At 40.5% G+C, this 19,209-nt stretch overlaps 2 protein-coding genes across 5 annotated transcripts in view; both read right to left on the bottom strand.

Moving 5' to 3' along the window:
- csnk1g1 (casein kinase 1, gamma 1) overlaps positions 1–3,098 on the bottom strand; it is a 43,691-nt gene extending 40,593 nt beyond the window's left edge. For 3 of the 4 annotated variants that reach the window (XM_037096345.1, XM_037096346.1, XM_037096347.1), the window contains exon 1: positions 2,878–3,097. The gene's annotated coding sequence lies outside the window, so the exon portion shown is untranslated. Of the gene's footprint in view, positions 1–2,877 lie in introns of all 4 variants that reach the window. The other variant, XM_037096344.1, reaches the window with a different exon arrangement.
- Positions 3,099–4,528: 1,430 nt separating this feature from the next.
- On the bottom strand, positions 4,529–17,745 carry LOC119018450 (sorting nexin-1-like). Its single transcript, XM_037096126.1, has 15 exons — positions 17,483–17,745; positions 16,698–16,845; positions 12,533–12,666; positions 12,368–12,434; positions 12,108–12,151; positions 11,841–11,982; positions 11,681–11,759; positions 10,755–10,830; positions 10,158–10,271; positions 9,598–9,691; positions 9,270–9,475; positions 8,513–8,656; positions 7,940–8,020; positions 5,808–5,879; positions 4,529–5,706 (listed from the first exon to the last, which is right to left on the bottom strand). The coding sequence occupies exons 1-15, from the start codon at positions 17,600–17,602 to the stop codon at positions 5,656–5,658; spliced, it is 1,572 nt and encodes a 523-aa protein (XP_036952021.1). The 5' UTR covers positions 17,603–17,745; the 3' UTR covers positions 4,529–5,655.
- Positions 17,746–19,209: the final 1,464 nt, after the last annotated feature.

Below are 19,209 nucleotides of genomic sequence, written 5' to 3'. Positions count from 1 at the left end.
TGTTTTTTCTTTTAAAGAAAAGGCTCTACTTGCCATATCTGCTCTGAGGAGATTCCGTTTCCCACTGTTAAATGAAGCTTTTGCTCGTGAGAAGAGGATCATGTTGCTGAAGACGCTGTCCAAACAGACTACAGACAGTAACTTCTGCTGATCTCACATCTCTGTCATCACTGATATGTATCAGACTATTCTGTTTCATAGTTCTGCTCTGACTGGAAATGATGAAGCAGAATGTGGTGTTTGTAGAAATATATATATATATATAAACAAGGCATTTTCAATAGTACTATTGTCACAATGGCTGCTTTTATAGTATCCTGCTGAAGGGTGGACAAAATATTCAACACACACAAACACAACTGTTTACTGTCTAATCATAGAGCAGCAGGGCTGACTGACGAAAGAAAGCAGCTGAAGGGTTTGTTTGGTGATGCTGCCAATCAAAAAATCACATTTCACATTTCTGTTGATGTAATTGGATAATAGCAAGTTTTAAAAAAACACTCTATTCAGGCTATATTTCACTCAGTGACAAACTATGGTGGCACTGAAAAGGTACAGACTCCAAAAACCTTGATTTACAAACACAGATTTGCCAGTGAAAAGATCTGCACAAACTGAGACACTTCTAGCCTGATTAGCATCTATTGAAAGTGACTAATCTGTTGACATCTTTTCATTTTTACACTAACATAAAGGCTCTGAGAGGATCTGAGTGATTAACCTTCAGTGGAAAGATCAGCCTGAGAGGGGGCCTGCCAATAGTGTAGTCTCCTACTGTGGCAGTGCCAGCTAACAGCTGCCTCCTTCCTTAAAGACAGACCCTGTGAGCGCCAACTGGAGGGAATTTATGTTATCCATAGTTTTCTATTGACATAAATCTACAGAGGAAGAAAACACGTGTGTGCGTGTGTGAACGCGGTAATGTATATCATGTAATAATCATCTGCAAATATGGTAACTAGAAAGACAGATCTGTCATTAATTACCTGCAATCTGTAATGATTATAAATGTTCTAAATATAGATGAAAGAAACACAAAATGTATTCAGTCAACTTATTACTGCAGTGCAGACTTGTTGTCCAATTTGCTTTAGCTTCATAGTTTTGTATTTTGGTCACCTGGTTTTAGTTTACTGTAGATTCCAGTCAATATAATGGCCTATCAAGGACATGTGGTATCAATAAATATGTTGTCCTATATGAAAAGTTGATTTTATAGAATGTAATGCAGAAAAAGATGCTTGGTGTAATGTACAATTGTTAAATTTCCAATTTAATGTATTGTTTCAGTGAACTGATATCATTTTTGGACGATAAAGTTTATTATTGAACTGTAAAAAATCCTGACCCTACTTTAGATGTCATACTCTCAAATGTTTGATCACCACATTTGAGGGATCACTGCAAAGCATGCGTGTCTACATACTTGTTTTGTGCACAGAATGATTCTGGCCCTGGCAAATTATCATCACTGATACTCAGCATCTTTCTGATTATCGGTATTAGATTTTCTGTCAGACTGCTGATATAATTAACTAATTTAAAAATGTGCTGCTGTGGCTCAGAGGCAACACGCTCTCACACACATATCTGATTGGTTACAAGTCACAACAAATAGCCTATAAACACTTAATCATCTGAATCTGCAGAGTAACTCAAGTTGTCAAATAACTGCAGTGGAGAGAAAGTTTAAATAGCAGAAAGTCAAAGTTTCAATACTGAAACTTCAATATCTGCCCTGAAAGGCCAAATGGGCCAGCCCCTGGTGTATTATGAAAGAATATAATATTATATACGATATGTTTTTACTCCCTGGTGTCAGCATCAGTTGTATATTTGCGTTACGCTGTTTTAACTGTCTTTTAACTTATAGTATTTCATTTGGGACTACGTACAAGGATGCTATCAGATCTATACCATGGATTCAAAGCCCTGGTTTGGGTACATTTTGGTTTGGTTTCACTGCTCTCCTACAGCAGGCCACTGTGTTATTTAGTGGAAAACAGGGGAATCAATTATTTTTTACTAGATGGGGGGTAAATGAATAGGAGCCCTGCTGTATTGATTCCGTAATAATCCATCTATGCAGTTGAGCAAAGGGGGTTTACCTTGTGTCTGTGCCTCTGTGGCCACGAGCAGACAAATGTGCTCCTAACCTGCCTCCTCACATCTGGCACACATCAGCCGGACAGCAGTTAGCTGGACGCTTCAGTGTGCCCACAGTGAGCAGGCTGAGGAGGGGCCTCCGACACATCCATCATGTTCTGTGCCAGCCTGTGTTTGCTGCCTTATCCTGCTCTGAGAAACGGTGATAATACTCCAGCATGAGGGGAAGTGTTGGGCAGAGGCAGCTGAGGCTAATAAAAAGATGATTGATCCTTTGTACGCAGGCCGCCGAATGAATCAAAACAAGGAAGCGAGTTGGCAGTTGAACGCCAGCGTTTCATGGACAAAGCTGCCCTGTCAGTCTGCATCACTGATGGTCCCATCGATCAGCAGGCGAACCAACCGATGGCTAAGTTAGCTTGTCAAGATAAAACTAGACCAACAAGCCACAAAGCTAACGTTAGCCAAACATTATGTGAGCCACAGTGGCTGCTCTGGCTTTAAATATATTCAGCCACAAACAACGCGATACACACATTTCTTATTTATCATCATATTGAGTAAGTTAACGGATAATAAATAAAGCAACCAGACTCGTCGCTTGGTGTTAACGCCTCGGCTAACACCTACTAAATGGCTAGCTGACAGCTGGACCGAGCGCAACAAGGAAATTAGCTCTGTTAGCATCGAAAATATTAGCTACCGACCAGCAGCCTGCTATCAAACGTTGGTTTGCTAGCTCATCGCAAACAAACACAACAGACTCACCTTCGCTGTGATTAATCCAGAGGACCGGGACACGGCTCGGGTGTTCGTCCCGCTGGTTATAGGCTGATTCCCGGGTCTTAACCGGAGCTTGTCGGTGTGACTTGTTGTTGCTGATGCTTTACGCTGACGGAGGAGCCTCGTTAGCGGCTCTCTCCATTCTTCGCTGCTCGTCTGTCTTTGCTGCTCGTGAAAGGTTCGAAGACACCGGATGTAGACAAACGGCACCGCCCGCTTCACGACGTACACTTCCGGGTCAGAAAAGATACTCGACTCGCATCATCAGACAGATCATATAATAGTGTGTTTATGTTGTTAGAAATATACAGTCACATCTGGAAGTGAGTCTAAATATGAGCTGTAAACACACTGTTGTGTTCAAGGACCTTCTTTAAAGGGGCACTAGATACATTTACAGCACTAACACACTCAGAACATTAATATTTACAACATTAATCAGGAACTACAACAAACTCAGAAAGGTGTTTAAGAACCAGCTGTTCCCAGATGAATATAGGGTCCCAGCATTCTCTTTGAAGCTAGAGAGGTGGCAGGGTCCGCCACATATAAACGCCATAAAACAGTATAAACTGTGTTGTCCTTTAAGGTCAGTTTGTTTATCCAGTCATGAAACAAAGAGAGTTGTTATATTTGTTCATAGGAATATAAAAACATATCTTTTCTCTCCTCTGGTTCAAATGTCACTACATTGTGAACCTGCAAGAGCTCTAAAGCACTTAACATTGTTTTATCATCTGAAGGCATCATGATATTGATTTATTTTTAAATTAATATTACTCCCCGCGACCCTGCAGAGGATTAAGCGGCGTACATATAATGTGTACAGATGATGGATGGATGGATGAATATTACTCAAATACATGATTTTGACCTGGTGTCATGTTCCAGAAGTCATCTGCAGACAATGAAGCTATGTTTAGGCTTTGGAGAGCCTAACCGTGAAATATGATTCAATCTAAAGAACTTCAATCTTCTCTATCAGTGACTGACACTATTGTTGTTTACACACCATCATCCCTCAAAATCATAAATGTCTATTTGTTTTTGTGTAATTGGAGTTTGAGTTGTTGATGTATCACAGGGAGCAAAACACTGAGATATTTTGTTTTGGCAAAGGGTTATCAATTAAAAACCTTCCTCCATGTTGGGTCTTGAGGTCAGAAGGGGAAACGAAATGTTAGCTTGTCGATGAGCTTTGTGAAAAAAATATCTGTGTGTCACATCATAGTTTCAGCTGTTCAAGACTGAACTTCAAAATGATTCACTTTGGAAACAGCAGACAAAATGATCTCAAATCAACTTTGCATCTGTTCTGGTGCTGTTGGTCATATCACATAAAAACCATCAGCAGAAAGTCATGGAACTGTCAAATGTCCAAATAAATGATGTCTCTGGGTAATTTAAAGATTTTAAAAGGCTTCATTTTCAGTTTGGGCCAGAGCTGAATACATTTTTGATTCTCCTCAATTGCTTGCGTTTCATCTTAGGATGTGCCGACCAATGTCTGACTCATAAAAGGTTTCGGTATGTGAATCTATGGTCAAAAGTTCTGGGAGCAGATGAAGTGAATTGACGTGAAAATTGAAATCCAATCAAACACAAAACAAGTAACAGAAACCATGTCAACAGAGCCCAAAGCTTAACCAATCATATTTATTTTGTACATCTACCTGTATAGCATTTCCAGGAGAATGTGTGTGCTAATGCAAAGTGGTTACAAAAATAAAGCACATTCTTACGTAAATATGACATGACGGTAAAACTACGAGTACAAACGCTGAATAAGAAAATAAGGACCGTATCACTTGAATGTCTGTGCCTCTCAGTCATTGTTAAACCAATTTATCAAAAAGAAATGTATGATCACCAATAATATCAGACAGTAGTGGCGTGATTCAATTCAAGTATTGTTGATAGTCATTTACAACGGCAGTTAATAATCTCTGCAGCACTTCCAAACGAGATCCTTTGGGCCTCAAACAAGAAATCTAAGTACTTAAAAATGTTGTGAAAGAGACGGATTAATAGAATAAAAATGATTCTAGCAAATACATCATCATAGAAAATACCAACAAAGCAGTGACGGCATTTTCTCAGTTTGCGCTCACTGAAACCTCTCATATCTGTTCTCATTCTGTAACAACTCTGACAAGCATGTAACTTCGTCAACTCTTTTAAGTTTAATTTGACCTCTATGATTCAATATTCATTGTGATACACTGTAACAATGTGCTAATACTTCAGGTAAATGACCTCAGTAATCAATAGTGGTTTGTATTTTTACAATGCATTTTAGTGCTTCAAACATTATCTGACATGCATCCATCAACATAAGCTGTTAGACACTGGAATGACTTACGTATTCTCCTAATGTAAACTATAGACAATGTTATTCTAGGGCAGTACCTCAGTGTGAACACTTTAATATACCGGTTAAAGCAAGAAACATACATCCAACTGACAGACAGTGGGCTTTACAAATACTACAGCCAGGTTCACCTCTGCTGGCTTCCTGCTTCATACCATCTTTAAGTCAAGAACACAAACAAGAAGTTATGCCAGAGAAATGTTGTGTAAATGCGGCAGCTTAATATATCAAAGAGCTGTACAAGATTAAGAGAATACACTATGGTTAAAAAGACAAAAGAACAAAATGGATGGAAGTTTCTTGTGTGTTTCAAAATTGTCCTCTCAGTTCCTGGTCAAGAGGTAAAGTGTTCAAAAAAGGCAGTTGGGGTCTTTAAGACGTCTCCCTCTTCATTAAGCTATCGCCTTCGCCTCGGGCAGGAACGCCTCCCAGAACTTTATAAGCTGGAACAAATCAAGTTAAAATATGTTGTTGTAGTGCAGAATATCTTTAATCATTTCAACATGCGTGCTGAATGTAATTCTTGAAATAGTCGGATGATTACCCGTTGTTGAGACTGCAGCATTGCCTCCAAATACTTGATTATCTGGCTCTTGAAGTCCTTGGCTTTTTCTTTCTGAAAAGAAAGAAGTGTTGTCACGTCTCCAGCTCTTTATGAGGAGGGAAAAACAGCTGGGGGGATTTCTGGCAGACCTTCATCTATTTCCAAGGTACACTGAGGACAGGAACAACTTAACTGTGGTACCAGTATGTTTCGGCTTGTGGCCTTCATCAGGGTCATCATAACACACATTTAAAGGAGACATATTGTGCTAATTTCAAGGTTTATAATATCATCAAATAAGTTTACACAATGTAAAAAACATTTATCAGTTCTCTTTTACTGTCCATTCTGCAGCACCGTATTTGCCCTCTGTCTAAAAACTCTCTATTTTAGCTCTTGTCTCTTTACAGCTCCTCCCTCCTGAATAACCAGCCTCCTCTGATTGGTCAGCTCGCACATGCTTGAGCATGTATCTCCGGTTGTCTCTGTCATGTTTTCAGATTCAAGTTAGCTTTGCTTCTTCCTTTAACATAGAGATAAAATATGCACATCTATGACATGTGGACGCTGTGTGATGTCAAGGAGTCACAAACTAACAAACAAAAGTGAGACTGTTCATATGAACTTTGGGCCTCTTAACATCTAAAGACCTTTTACATGCACAAGAAGCTTTACAATAAAACCTGACAGAAAGGGGAAACAATAAAAAGCTTCTTTAAATTTAAATAGGAAGAGTTTAATGGACCAAATGGTGTGATGCCACATTTGGTCAATAAACCAGAAAAAAAAAAGAATTTCCTTGATATAAATGAAACCAAAAAGAAAGCTGGCACCGTTTTCAATCTGGCACGACACCCAGCGTTTGAGTGTTTGGTATTTTCCTGACTTTGAAATTTCGCTGTTCCTGTCTGTGTGGTATTTTGGTGCCCAGCTTAGCACACATGGTGCACAGGTTGGAGGAGAGGTACAAACAAGTGGGAGGTTCATTCAAATAAGACAGCGCAGAGCAAGATTAGGTATTTGGTAGCAGATAGGTCTAGACTGTTCTGAGAATAGATGTCTCAGAACCACGTCTGTTTCTGCTGTTTATAGATTTATGCAGCCATCAGAAAGCAGCAGGACAGACATATTGATAATCTGTCAACAGTGACCATTCCACACAGGTGTCTAGTGTGTTTACTGTCATCAACTCAACTGCAAACGACACCAGGCTGCCATAAAAAAAAAAACCTATACATCATTACAAAAAGTACACAGGTCCGCATAACTCCATACAAGAGACATCTGATTACAGAGACTCATTAATTCTGTGAGCTAACATCTGGACATATTGCATTTCTTCTGTTATTCTTTAAGAGTTACACTCATGAAGACATGTCTAATGTCAAACCATTGCTACATTGTACCAAGCACTCACTAAAACCTTCAAAACCTTCATGTGCTTCAGGTCCGGCTCGGTTGTCTGTAGAGCTTTAAATTGGATGTTGGGCCAAGACTCATCAATACTTAAAATGTTATGGGTTTTTTTGTTTTGTTTTTTAAAACACACTCAAATAAACGCTAGAGAAACTGTGGCCCACACATTGGTAATCAGATCCACATACTCTGGCTATGCCCAAAACTGGAAGCATTCTGGAAGGAAATGTTTGAAACACTTAATAAAATATTTGGTGGAAATATTACAATGGCCACAATGGTGGCCCTACTAGGTCTATTACCAAGAGGTATGGAAGGAAGAGCCAAAAAATATCTCTTACAGACACTACTAGCAGCAGCAATTAAATGCATTACAGTAAGGTGGTTGAAGCCTGACCCTCCAACACACAATATGTGGACCGAACCATAACTGTTACCTTATGTATGAAAGAGCAGATATGATGAATATGATTCTGTACATGATTTTGAATGAAACCAAGTTAAAAAAAAAAAGGAAATGTCATTTTTTATGATTACCCAAACAAACATTGGCTGAAATATCTCACAATAAAGTTGCTCTTTATGGATATATGGAGAAGGCACACAGTACATGTCCAGGGTAGATCAGATGAAAGTTTGTGATATTTAATCACATTAAATTTCTACTGAAACACGAGCACTTTTGACTTGTTCTAGTTATAAATACATATACATACCTCAAACCGGAGCACCTCTTTACGTACAGTCATTCCAATCCGGTCGAAATCTCTCTCGTACTGTGTCACCCTTGACTCCCACTGAGGACACACATAAGGAGGATTAAAAAAAGGAAAACCCCCAACAGTCTTCTAAACAGTGAACAAAAAACGATCGGCTACTTCTAAAGGGATTACAGACACCTGTTACACAGGATGTCCTCGTATAAAACAGAAGTGGCTCCAACGGGTTTCTGCTGACTTAGTGCTGAGACATCAGCAGAAGAAGGTGTGTGAAATCACAAAAGAAACATTTTTATTGAAATGCTACACTGATGGAACAGCATGAATTGGTGCACTGATACTTGATCTTTCTAGATTCTAGATTGGCTGCCCCAAAACTATTTAATTTAGCAACATAGTAAACACAGAAGAAGCAAATCAACACTTGTGAGAAGCTGATATCAGCAAGAAAAATTTTTTTGCTCCAGAAATAGCTGAAAAAAATTTGATGAGCAGTTAATACTCATCTCCGATAAGGACCTCTGAACTGTGTGGTCTGTTTGTGTGTGTGTGTGTGTGTGTGTGTGTTACCTCAGTGATGTCTTCTTTGGCCTGCTGCAGTTTGTCAGGCTTGTTGGCCCACAGCAGCTTGGCCTCAGCCTCTCTCTTCTTCTGGAGTGTGCCTTGAGCCTCTTGCCATCGCTGCCACGCCCGCATGCGCTGGTCAAAACAGCCCTGTGGATGTCCACATAGATCACAGTAGTGACACAACACCTGATCAGTCCATGTACCAAACAGAGAACAGGTGCCACTGACACTTTTAGCAATGATCATTTAAATTACACTTTGTCATTCACTTCACTACACTTCACTACACTTCACTACACTTCAGTACACTTCAGTACACTTCAGTACAGGTGCTTCTGCCTCAGCTTTGACAACATTTTGTGCTCCATACAAAATGTTTTATTTAAGTGATGTAGCTCTACAAGATAACAGTGGCTTAAACGACCCAAGAGATGCTTTGTTTCTTTATTTTAGTCCTGATATCAGGAACTAGCTTGCTACTTTTGAAGAATCTTTACTTCTTTTAATTGTTTACAAAGCTGCAAACATCAGCTGATTAATCCATTATGATGGAAAGTTTGCACACTATTTTGATAATCCAGAAGCTGGAACCAGAAAATGTTTGACATTTTTGCTTGGAAAAAATTCAAGCAATCAAGTTTTTGAAATTTTATAGAGTGAGCAATTTAAAGTGAAAATAATCAACAGCTTAATCACTAATGAAAATCATCTTCAGTTACAGCCTTACTGTATATCTGCCATTGTGCAGCTGCTAGCATACCCGCATAGCGCCCAGCAGGCGGATGTAGTCGGCCAGCATCTCCTCAAAAATGAAGAAGTCACTGGCTGCCTGCTCCTGATGCAGCTGCTCCATCTTGTCCTCCACCTCTGCCAGCTGGGACAGGGCCCGGGACAGGGCTGTGTTGTCCTCAGAGTTACCCAACATGGCCATACTTTTGGCAAATACTGCTGTGTTCCCACACAGCTCTGGTTTAGGAGGAGGAAACAAAAAACTTTTTCAGTGTACTTTTCTCACCCTAAAAGAACAATTTGGTATAAAAAAAAACTGGGTGGACATAGACAAGTGAAGAAAGTCAGATGCAGCTCACCCTTTCTGTGATTGACCAGGGAGTCGACCACGGCATGAAGCTTCCTCAGCTGCTGCTCCTCGTTCTCCACCTCCTGGAATTTGTCCTCAAACCACTGAGACACGCAGCACAAACAGAACAGTATCAGAACAATTGCTCAACCACACAACCTCATCATATCTAGAGTATAAGGCCAGTTCTTCCACTTTCAGCACTACAACACATTATAATAACCCATATATTTAGTTTGTTTCTGTTTAAACTATAACATGTATAATGTATTTAGATCTCTGATTTGAAACAATCATATAATTCAGAAAAGATGTCAATCAGGCTGTAATACTTACTATAAATAACTATAATTTACTCAAATTGTAGAGATTAAAAAATAATTTCCACTCAATGGTCCATTTCTGTTCAAATGCCCCAGTTCTACTTCCAAACATTGATTGTATTACTGTTTAAATGTTCTGGTGCCTACACTGATCTCTTAGGTTTTATCCAAACACTGATTTTTCCATGTCAGAATTATAAAATGTGTTTCTATATACAGGCCACATGTACAACAGTGGTTTCCTTACAGTGTCAGACTCATTCATCTTGATGGTCATCTTGTTGACAGCATCTGATGCCTTATTGATCATTTTGAGGAAGCCAGCTCCACTCAGTGCCTGCGTGTTCACTGCTCTGGGTAGCTGAAAACACACACAGTTCAAAAGTTAGCGTGTGTTATTTTGGAGAATCTAACATTTGCTCATCAAAAAAAAATTTAAATTTAAAATCATTAGCTTTCTGCCACAAGAAAATACTTTCTTCAACTGGCAAGATTCTTGCATCAACATATCACTCAGAAGTTAGTGTTGCACAACTGCACAATGTAAAGGCTACACAATAATGAGGCTTACTGTGCTTTTATCAATTCTCGAAACTTCAAAAACTTCAAAAGTGAAATTTCACAGAAAATGAAGACTGACTGGTTCCGGGCAGACTGGCAGCCTGGCACTATTTCTGTCTGCTTTCATGTCTCCATTATAGACAACAAGTATGAATAGATTTGTGTTTTTCTGGTGTTGATGGTAACTGTTAATCTGAGCAAAGCTGAAACGATCCAGCTGTCAGATTACAACTTGGAAACTCTAGTGGGGGAATGTTGTCTGTGTCCACTGTAGAATACTCACATCTTCTCTCTCCAAGAACTCACGGACGTCAGGATCTTGTAGTAACAACGGATGAGCCACTATTCTCTGAAGATACCTACAAAAACCACGGTGGCAGCAAGATGAGGAGAGTAAGAAGTTAAATCAACATAAAACACACACATGGACCTTAGCAGAAATACACTGACAAAGACCTTAAATGCACACGCACTTAAACTGGAGCATTTTCTTTCTTTTATTTTCCATCTGTTCTTATTTTAGTTGTAAATAACAATGACTCATTTCTAGTCATAATTCTACCACTCTGTTCTCTCCAGATGTTTACTTGTTGTGTCACTGTAAATGTAATGTATATAAATGTGTGAACATTCATACAGAATATGCTTTTTATATTGTCTCATTTACACTTCATGACCATATTTGTTTGAGTGTGCAGTCATTTCTTCAAGTATTCTGTGCTATGCTCATCACATATCATGGATCTAAGTCAGATCTATAGTCCCACGGTAACTGCGTGTTATGGTGTGTTTGTCTTAGGCCACAAGGAGCTCTCATTTAGAGAGGACTGTTGACTGAAGCAGTATGAGCACCACTGCCTACAAATAACTGTGATAACTTTTCAGAAATAGACAAAATCTCACTGACAGTTTTGTTTCCTCCTGTTGGTACATTTAAACATTTATTGTAGTTATTCATATTGACACTTGTGTTTTGCATTGTGTCTTCTTGTTTTAACTTCTCCTTAGTCTGGGCTTCCTTCTGTTGGACTGTTTAGTATTTATGCTACTTCCATGTCTTCCTGAAATTCCTGATATTGCTCTTTGTCTGTCAAAGCACGTTGTAAACTCTATTGCAGAAATAAAAAAAATACCAAATGTAAAACAGGCACAGTATAATTAAAACTATGATCTTGTGACTACTGATTACTAAGGTGTACAGATCCTTGCCTCTCCAGAGCTGCTCTTCTTCTCTCGACAAACTCAACAGAGGATGGGTCGTCCATTCCCACCTTCACTTTGGTCATTCCTGTTGATGCATATGACAGTCACAGAGGGCAAACAAAAACTCAGACGTAAAAACGTGGAAAAGAAAGACGTGGGTACCGACCTACAACACTTTTCTCAGGTGGCGGTGGAATGATGCAGCCCAGGAGCGACTGCTTGACGGACAGCTTCTCATAGAGACCCAGGAAGTCACTATAACGCCTCCTCGTGGTGAAGGCTTTACTCCTGAACATGGGCAGGGACGTCTGAAAGTGGATACATGGACACTAATGAGGCACTAACAATAGTGAAGATTTAGAGATATCAGCAGGTTTAGGAGCTGAGTAAAAGTACATCAAACATATGTATCAAAACAAGCTTTAATACAGACCCTGGTGGAAACTTTGTAGGCCACGTATGCATTCATGCCATCTCCTAGGAGGACAGGAACAAAACAGTCGATTAGGATTAATAAGGTTTTGGTCCAAAATGAATGTGTCAGTGTATTTAAAGAATTTAGGTTGAAACCACAATACTTACCTGTCCAAAGTTTTAATTATCTAGCCAATTACAAAACCAAAACGTTTTACTGAACAGGAAATTACAGAACCATATCATAGTTTTAACATGCGTATGAGAAAAGAGACTGACCGACTTTCTCCGGGTTGGTGACGGCAACATCCACATCAAAACTGTCCTTGGCCTCGTCTTCCTCCAACTGCAAATAAAAACAAGAACACACCTCTAAATATTTGAATAAAAAGAACAAAAGCATTCCAGTTGTGCAATTAATTGGTGATTTGGTGTGGCCTATACCTGCTCCAAGGAGGTGGGCTGCATGGCTGCAGGGCCCTGAGTGAACGAGGAGGGAGAACAGGGGCCAGAGGAGGTGGGAAGCTCCTTCCTGTCAGAGCTGCTGGGCTTATCTGGGCTCGGCTCCATATTTGCCTCTGGGGAAAGAGAAGACTTTTGATTAATGTATGCCACTCAGTATCCAAAAAGATGAAGAAACACAAATGACAAATGTCAGACAGGATCCCTCACCATGTCACTGAACAGCACCACACCTGGTTCTCCACAACACTAACTGCTGAATGCGGTGCAGAAAAGCTACAGTTTACTTGACCAATGCATTTTGATTTATTATTGATAAATGACAAGTATGACATTTTTTTTTTAATAACTCACTACAGATTTCAGCTTTTCTCAGTTTGATCTTTGAGAGCTGTCAAAAGTCCGGGTCTGGGAAAGTTAGCTTTTTTCAGTATTTACTGATGTTTTATTAACTAAAACAACAATTATTGCTGGTAATACTGCATATGTGGAACAAAGTAGTATAAGGCCTTTTTGGCTCCAGAGGCAGCTGCATTTGATCTACTAAAGTGCCTCCAGTGATGTCATGTGATGGCTAAGTTGTACTGTGGGTAATGCAGGTGCCAGGTTGTGATAAGCAGTCCACTGATCTATCACCGCACTTCTAGAACATTGAGACACTTCCACTCCCTTTCGAAAACCTGTACTACCGTCTTCCAACATGTACTGAATAATATACAGTCATGGACGAAAGCACTGGCACCCCAGGAACTTTTCCAGAAAATGCACCATTTCTCCCAGAAATGTGTTGCAATTACAAATGTTTTGGTATACACATGTTTATTTCCTTTAAGTGCATTGGGACAACACGAAAAAGCAGAGGAAAAAAGCCAAATTTGACATCAATTTATACACAACTCAAAAAATTGACTGGACAAAATCATTGGCATCCTATTAAGACTGTGGGTAAATAATTTAATTTCAAGCATGTGATCTTCGTTTAAACTCACTTGTAGCAACTAACAGGTGCTGACAATATAGAAATTGAAACTGAAGCCAATTAGAGTGTATAAAAGTTGACTCAAACTTTTTGTTGTGTGCCTGTGTGTGAAAGAAGAGCTGAGAATTGTCTGAGGACTTAAAGTGAAACTAAAAATGAAACCTAGGATTTTTGGGGGGAATGTATACTAGGGCTGAACAATATGGACAAAATTTCATATCTCGATATTCATGCCAGATATCTTGATATCAATATGATACAATATGACTACGGTTCAGTGAAAACCAAGCATTTTTCAGAAAAATAAAAGAGATTATTTTAAGCCATACACAAATGGTTGATAGAGAAATCATTACCAAATTATCACAAACTCACTACAGAGACAAATATATTTGAAGTAACAACAGTAAAGGGAGGGAGAAGATCAAACGAACTATGTGCATTTTTACAAGATGAACGATGACATCCTAATCTGGAGAGAAAGAGTGAAAGTGAAGATCGAGACTCAGCAGCTTCAGGTTATCGGTAAAGTACCAGTGGAATCTAGAAAGAAGTCAGAGAATTAACGGATCAACAGAGTAAACAGCAGCTATCCGGGCTCAAATCCACCGAGCGAGTGGCCGCGGTGTCCGCTCCTGCTGCCGCCTGCACAGCTGCTCAGGAGGGGAGAGACCCCAGTGCTGCTGCAGAGGAGCCGTGGACTGCGATGACTCTGAGCAGCAGGAGAATTACAATATAATATATAATGTATAATAATATATAACATAATAAAGTCGCTAAGAGGGTCTGAAAAGTCACTAAATCTAGCGAGAAAGTTGCCAAGTTGGCAACACTGTGTGTGTGTGAGTGCGTCTCCGTCTCCCTCACTCCCACCCTCGTCTGTTTGTCATTGGTTGGCTTCAGCTGTCGATCCACAGCAAGCATGAAAGGTTTATAGTTGGCTAAAAATGATGTTTGTTGTGACTGCCAGAGCAGTACTTGCAGGGCGAGCGGGGAAATCTATGTCGTTTATATCGTTTCTTTTTCGATATTACGATCTTCAATGTTCATGTCTAGATATAGATATGATAACGATATATCGTTCAGCTCTAATGTATACAAGTCAAACCTTTGTGTAAAAGCATGATTACGACGAAGGAGGCGCATTTAAGTTTACTAAAAAGAGAGTTTTTGCGCAACTCACGTTAGCAGATGTTTCCTCCACTCGCAGCCATCCTGCCAGTGAGAAGTGTCAATTTCCTAATGCAATGTAACATGGAGGTGAGTTAAAGTGGACCGCTCCTAAAGCTTAGTTCCATATAAATGCACAGATAATTCATTGTTTTGTCATAGCGAAAAAGCAATATTGACCTTGAAGTTGAAAAAGGAGCCTCATATAAGAAACAATCCTAAAATCAAAAGCTGGAAACGTCACGTGAGATATCATGTGGATAGTTGTTGCTGGAAGACAGCAGCGGTCCACCTTAACTCTCCTCCAAGTTACGTCGCATTCGGAGATCGATACTTCTGTGTCAACTCTGTGTACACAAATAATGTTCTCAATGCTCATGTACATGTGTAGAGACCCTGGTGATACTACCAGCAAAGTTTTATGTTGTGCTGAGCCTTCTTAGTTTTTTTAAAAATAGTTTTTAAAAAATTTTGATCCGATGCAAAAGTACTCCTTGAACTCCCATTGAAAATGAGCTTGCCCAAAAACGAAAATATGTTAAATCTTAAAAGTGCCTCTTTCGTCATTATTATGCTTTTACACGAAAGTTTGACTCATGTACATTCACATCAACTATCTCAAGGTTACAAGTCAATCTCCAGAGATCTTAAAATTCCTTTCTCAACTGTGCGCAATATAATCAAGAAGTTTATAACCGATGGAACTGTGGCAAATCTCCCTAGATGTGGATGGAAGAGAAAAATTGATGAAAGAATACAACGCAGGATAGTTCAAATGGTGGATAAACAACCTCAGTCAACTTCCACACAAATTCAGGCTGTCCTGCAGACTCAGGGTGCAACAGTGTCAGCTCGAACCATACATCGTCATCTGTATGAGATGAAGCGCTATGGCAGGAGACCGAGGAGAACCCCACTTATGACACAGAGGCATTAAAAAGCCAGACTGCAGTTTGCAAGAACATACCTGAGTAAGCCTCAATTTTTCTGGGAAAATGTTTCGTGGACAGATGAGACTTTGGTAGAGCTTTTTAGCAAAGCACGTCATTCTACTGTTTACAGAAAACGGAACGAGGCCTACAAAGAAAAGAACACAGTACTTACAGTTAAATATGGTGGCGGTTCCAAGATGTTTTGGGGTTGTTTTGCTGCCTGTTTTGCAGTGGGTGCATTGATTGTGTGCAAGGAATCATGAGATCTGGAGACTATCAAAAGACAGCAGGACAATGACCCAAAACATATCTCACAAAGCACCCAGAAATGGTTGGAGACAAAGCACTGGAGAATTCTGAAGTGGCCAGCAATGAGTCCAGATCTAAATCCCGTAGAACACCTATGGAAAGATCTCAAAATTGCTGTTTCGAGAAAGCACCCTTCAAATCTGAAAGACCTGGAGCAGTTTGCAAAAGAAGAGTGGTCCAAAATTCCAGTTGAGAGGTGTAGGAAACTTGCTGATGGTTGTAAGAAGCGAGTGGTTTAAGTTGTTTTCTCCAAAGGGTGTGCAGCCAAATATTAAGTTGAGGGTGCCAATGATTTTGTCCGACCCACTTTTGAGTTTATTATGTCAAATTTGGCTTTTTCTTCTTCTGTCTTTCTGTGTTGTCCCGATGCACTTCAAGGAAATAAAAGTGTATACCAAAACATTTGTAATTGCAACACTTTTCTGGGAGAAATGGTGCATTTTCTGGAAAAGTTCCAGGGGTGCCAATACTTTCGTCCATGACTGTATATAAAGACATTCTCAATTCAAGTACAAGTACCTCAGACTTGTACAGTACTTGAGGAAATACACTCGGCTACATTCCAGCATGATTATGCCTCATGACTCGTAAAATGAAGTGTAAAATCTGTGGCATGTGCTTTTATTATCTGCACACACAAATACCCGCATGACCAAACTAAAGAGAACCATCTCAGCAGACTTCTTTCCTGTACAGTCACATTGAGACTTGTTAGGATCAAATGAAGAGAAACAGTTAATAAAACACATCTCCTGACCAGAAAACAGGTCGTTGTCATCGTCAGAGTGAACCCCGTTGGATTTGGCCAGAGTGCTGCTGGCCTCCTCCTCACCAAACAGATCCGGAGCCGCTTCACTGGCACGATCTGGCTGAGAAACTCCTCGACTCACAGCCACAGGGTCACTCTGTAGACAGGAAGGACAAAACACGTAGATTAATTAACATAGAGAGAACACGCAGACAGGGAGGACACAACAGGTAGACTACCACACAGACAGGGACGACACAACACAGACAGGGAAGACACACAAACATGGAGGGTGCAGACAGGGACACACCACTCAGATGAACATAGACAGGAGGGAGGACAGCAGGAGTTGCGAGCTCTCTCCTCTCAGGACCGTTATGACGTTGTAACACAGACCAGCCGGTTCGGTTTGGGCGGTCCTGTTAGGTCGACACTAGAGACTCTACACTTAAATTCATCACAATAGTCACAAACACCGGCGATTCACTCAGAGATCGAACCGGAGCAGCTTTAAATGATCGATAAGGCAGCAGAGCAGGCCGACACAACAGAATGTGGAGTTTATCGATGTACGAGTCAAAAGTGCTTTTTCGAGCGCTTCAAACTAACTTCGTCCAAGTTTATGACTGAGTTCAGTGTTGTATAAAACCCGGGAACACGTCTCGCCTCTCCGTCACTGGTCCAGTGATCTGAATGCAGGTCAGAGAGATAAAGAGCAGACTGACGGCTGCTTCATGTCGACAAGATAAACCCGCCAGTAACTTAATAACAACAAGAGTCGGCGGTGAACGTACGTGACTGACGAAGATGTCCTCTCCCTCATCGCTGTCTCCGTCTGCCATGTCAGACAGTCCAGCTCCGGGCTCCTCTGTGGCAGGGAAAGGAGGGGGATTCCGATCTGAGCTGGCCGCCATTATTCCGTGTTGTGAGAGGGTCTGACGTAGGCGGAAGTTAGACGGAGCGAGGAAAGTAGTGGTGGTAATGGGGGCAGCGATCCCTGCTGGTGGCCGCGCGATAGTACTGGTGACAGTATACACCGTTATCACACGGCTCCTCTCAATGCTGTAGAATGCTCCATTCACTCGAATGAGCCTTCCCAACGTTCGGCGATCAATTATGGTCGTATAATTGACCGCTGCTAAGCATGTTTGACCGTCGTCAAAGAAAGTGGCCTTTTCGCCCCAGATTCACGTATTTCGTATCACTCCGCGGACTACAATCTATGCTCGCAAGTAGTCCGGTCACTTATCACACCAGCGTATTCGGTCCCTAAGCAACGTCAACTCAAGAGTTGTAACTCTGTAACAGTTAACCTAACGTTACTTTATATCAGAAAAAATATGGATGAGTTTGAAATTAACTTTAATATTTTTGGAAAAGACGGTGATTTCGAGTCTTTTGGCTAAAGCAGGGCCGGCTCGAGGCATAAGCGAACTAAGCAGCTGCAAGTCAATTCATTTGTTTCAATAATTGCACAGGTGACTCTGCAGTGGTGGGAGGGGGGCCCCAAATCAAATTCTGCTTAGGGCCCCCAAAAGACTTGGGCCGGCACTGGGCTAAAGGTTGAGTTGTCGTCACTGCCGGTATAAAAAAAAAAAGAGAGAGAAGTGAAACGGCACAACGTTTTGGAGGACAGAGATAATGATAAAATAGAAGAGGATCGACACAAATTGATCACAAAAAAGAGCACGTTATGGGCCATGACTGGTTAGTGGAGACTTGTTTACCTGTAGTCCAGAGTCTCTAAATAAGGTGCTACGATCATTTCATCCTTGAGTGCAAAATGCCAACGGCAAGGCCTACTCCATTGCGAGCTACTTTGCAGTTAGGTCAGGGATATCTTGTCACTTCTCGACATTTAACATCATGAACTGTGGCACTTTCAAGTCGAGCAATGATGTATTCAAGTCTGTCATCAAAAAAAGACCTACGGACAAAAAGGCAAAGACACCAGCCAGCATCAGCCCCCTGTTTCAGCGACAGACCTACAGATGCTCAGATCAACTCTGTGGTGCTGTCTGTCAACAGAGCTCCTGGACTTGTCAGGAAGGTGTGGTTCGATGTGCAGCTAAATCTGGCGGCAGAGAGGGCAATCGACACTTAACCAAGGACTCTTTTTGTTAAACAGAAAGACGACAACGGCAACGAGTATATTTCCCTTGCATATGACGCCTAGATAAAATAAACATAAAGATGCTAGAGATCTGTGCAAGGAGAATTATCGTGACTACATTTTCGCTGAATCAAACTTCATTGCAGACTTTGGCTCCAGACAAAAGACAATATGTTCCATAAGATAAATAACATACAAACTCAGAATTGAGATCATACTTTAAACACGACTTACATTACACAGAGCCAGCTATACAAGTGTCTCCACACCTCTGGACTGGACATGTGTAGTGCTGAACTTTATGTTTGATAAAACCACGATGGTTTCATTTTCAGACACATCGAGGACACAGATAAATGGATACAAAGTATTTCTTAGAACAGCTTGGAAAGTTCTGACTCCTAACAT

Source organism: Acanthopagrus latus, chromosome 4 (assembly GCF_904848185.1).
Source record: "Acanthopagrus latus isolate v.2019 chromosome 4, fAcaLat1.1, whole genome shotgun sequence".
Lineage (NCBI taxonomy): Eukaryota > Metazoa > Chordata > Actinopteri > Spariformes > Sparidae > Acanthopagrus > Acanthopagrus latus.
The sequence above is the reverse complement of the archived record's forward strand: the minus strand, read 5'-3'. Positions and strand labels throughout refer to the sequence as shown.

What these genes read in the sequence shown, in the direction of transcription:
- LOC119018450 (XM_037096126.1), bottom strand. Translation starts at nt 17,602, where the DNA reads ATGGCGGCCAGCTCAGATCGGAATCCCCCTCCTTTCCCTGCCACAGAG. An exon ending in CCTACAAAGTTTCCACCAGG is followed by an intron (nt 11,983 to 12,107) that starts GTCTGTATTAAA and finishes ATCCACTTTCAG; the next exon opens with ACGTCCCTGCCCATGTTCAG. An exon ending in CCAAAGAAGACATCACTGAG is followed by an intron (nt 8,021 to 8,512) that starts GTAACACACACA and finishes GTGTGTCCTCAG; the next exon opens with TGGGAGTCAAGGGTGACACA.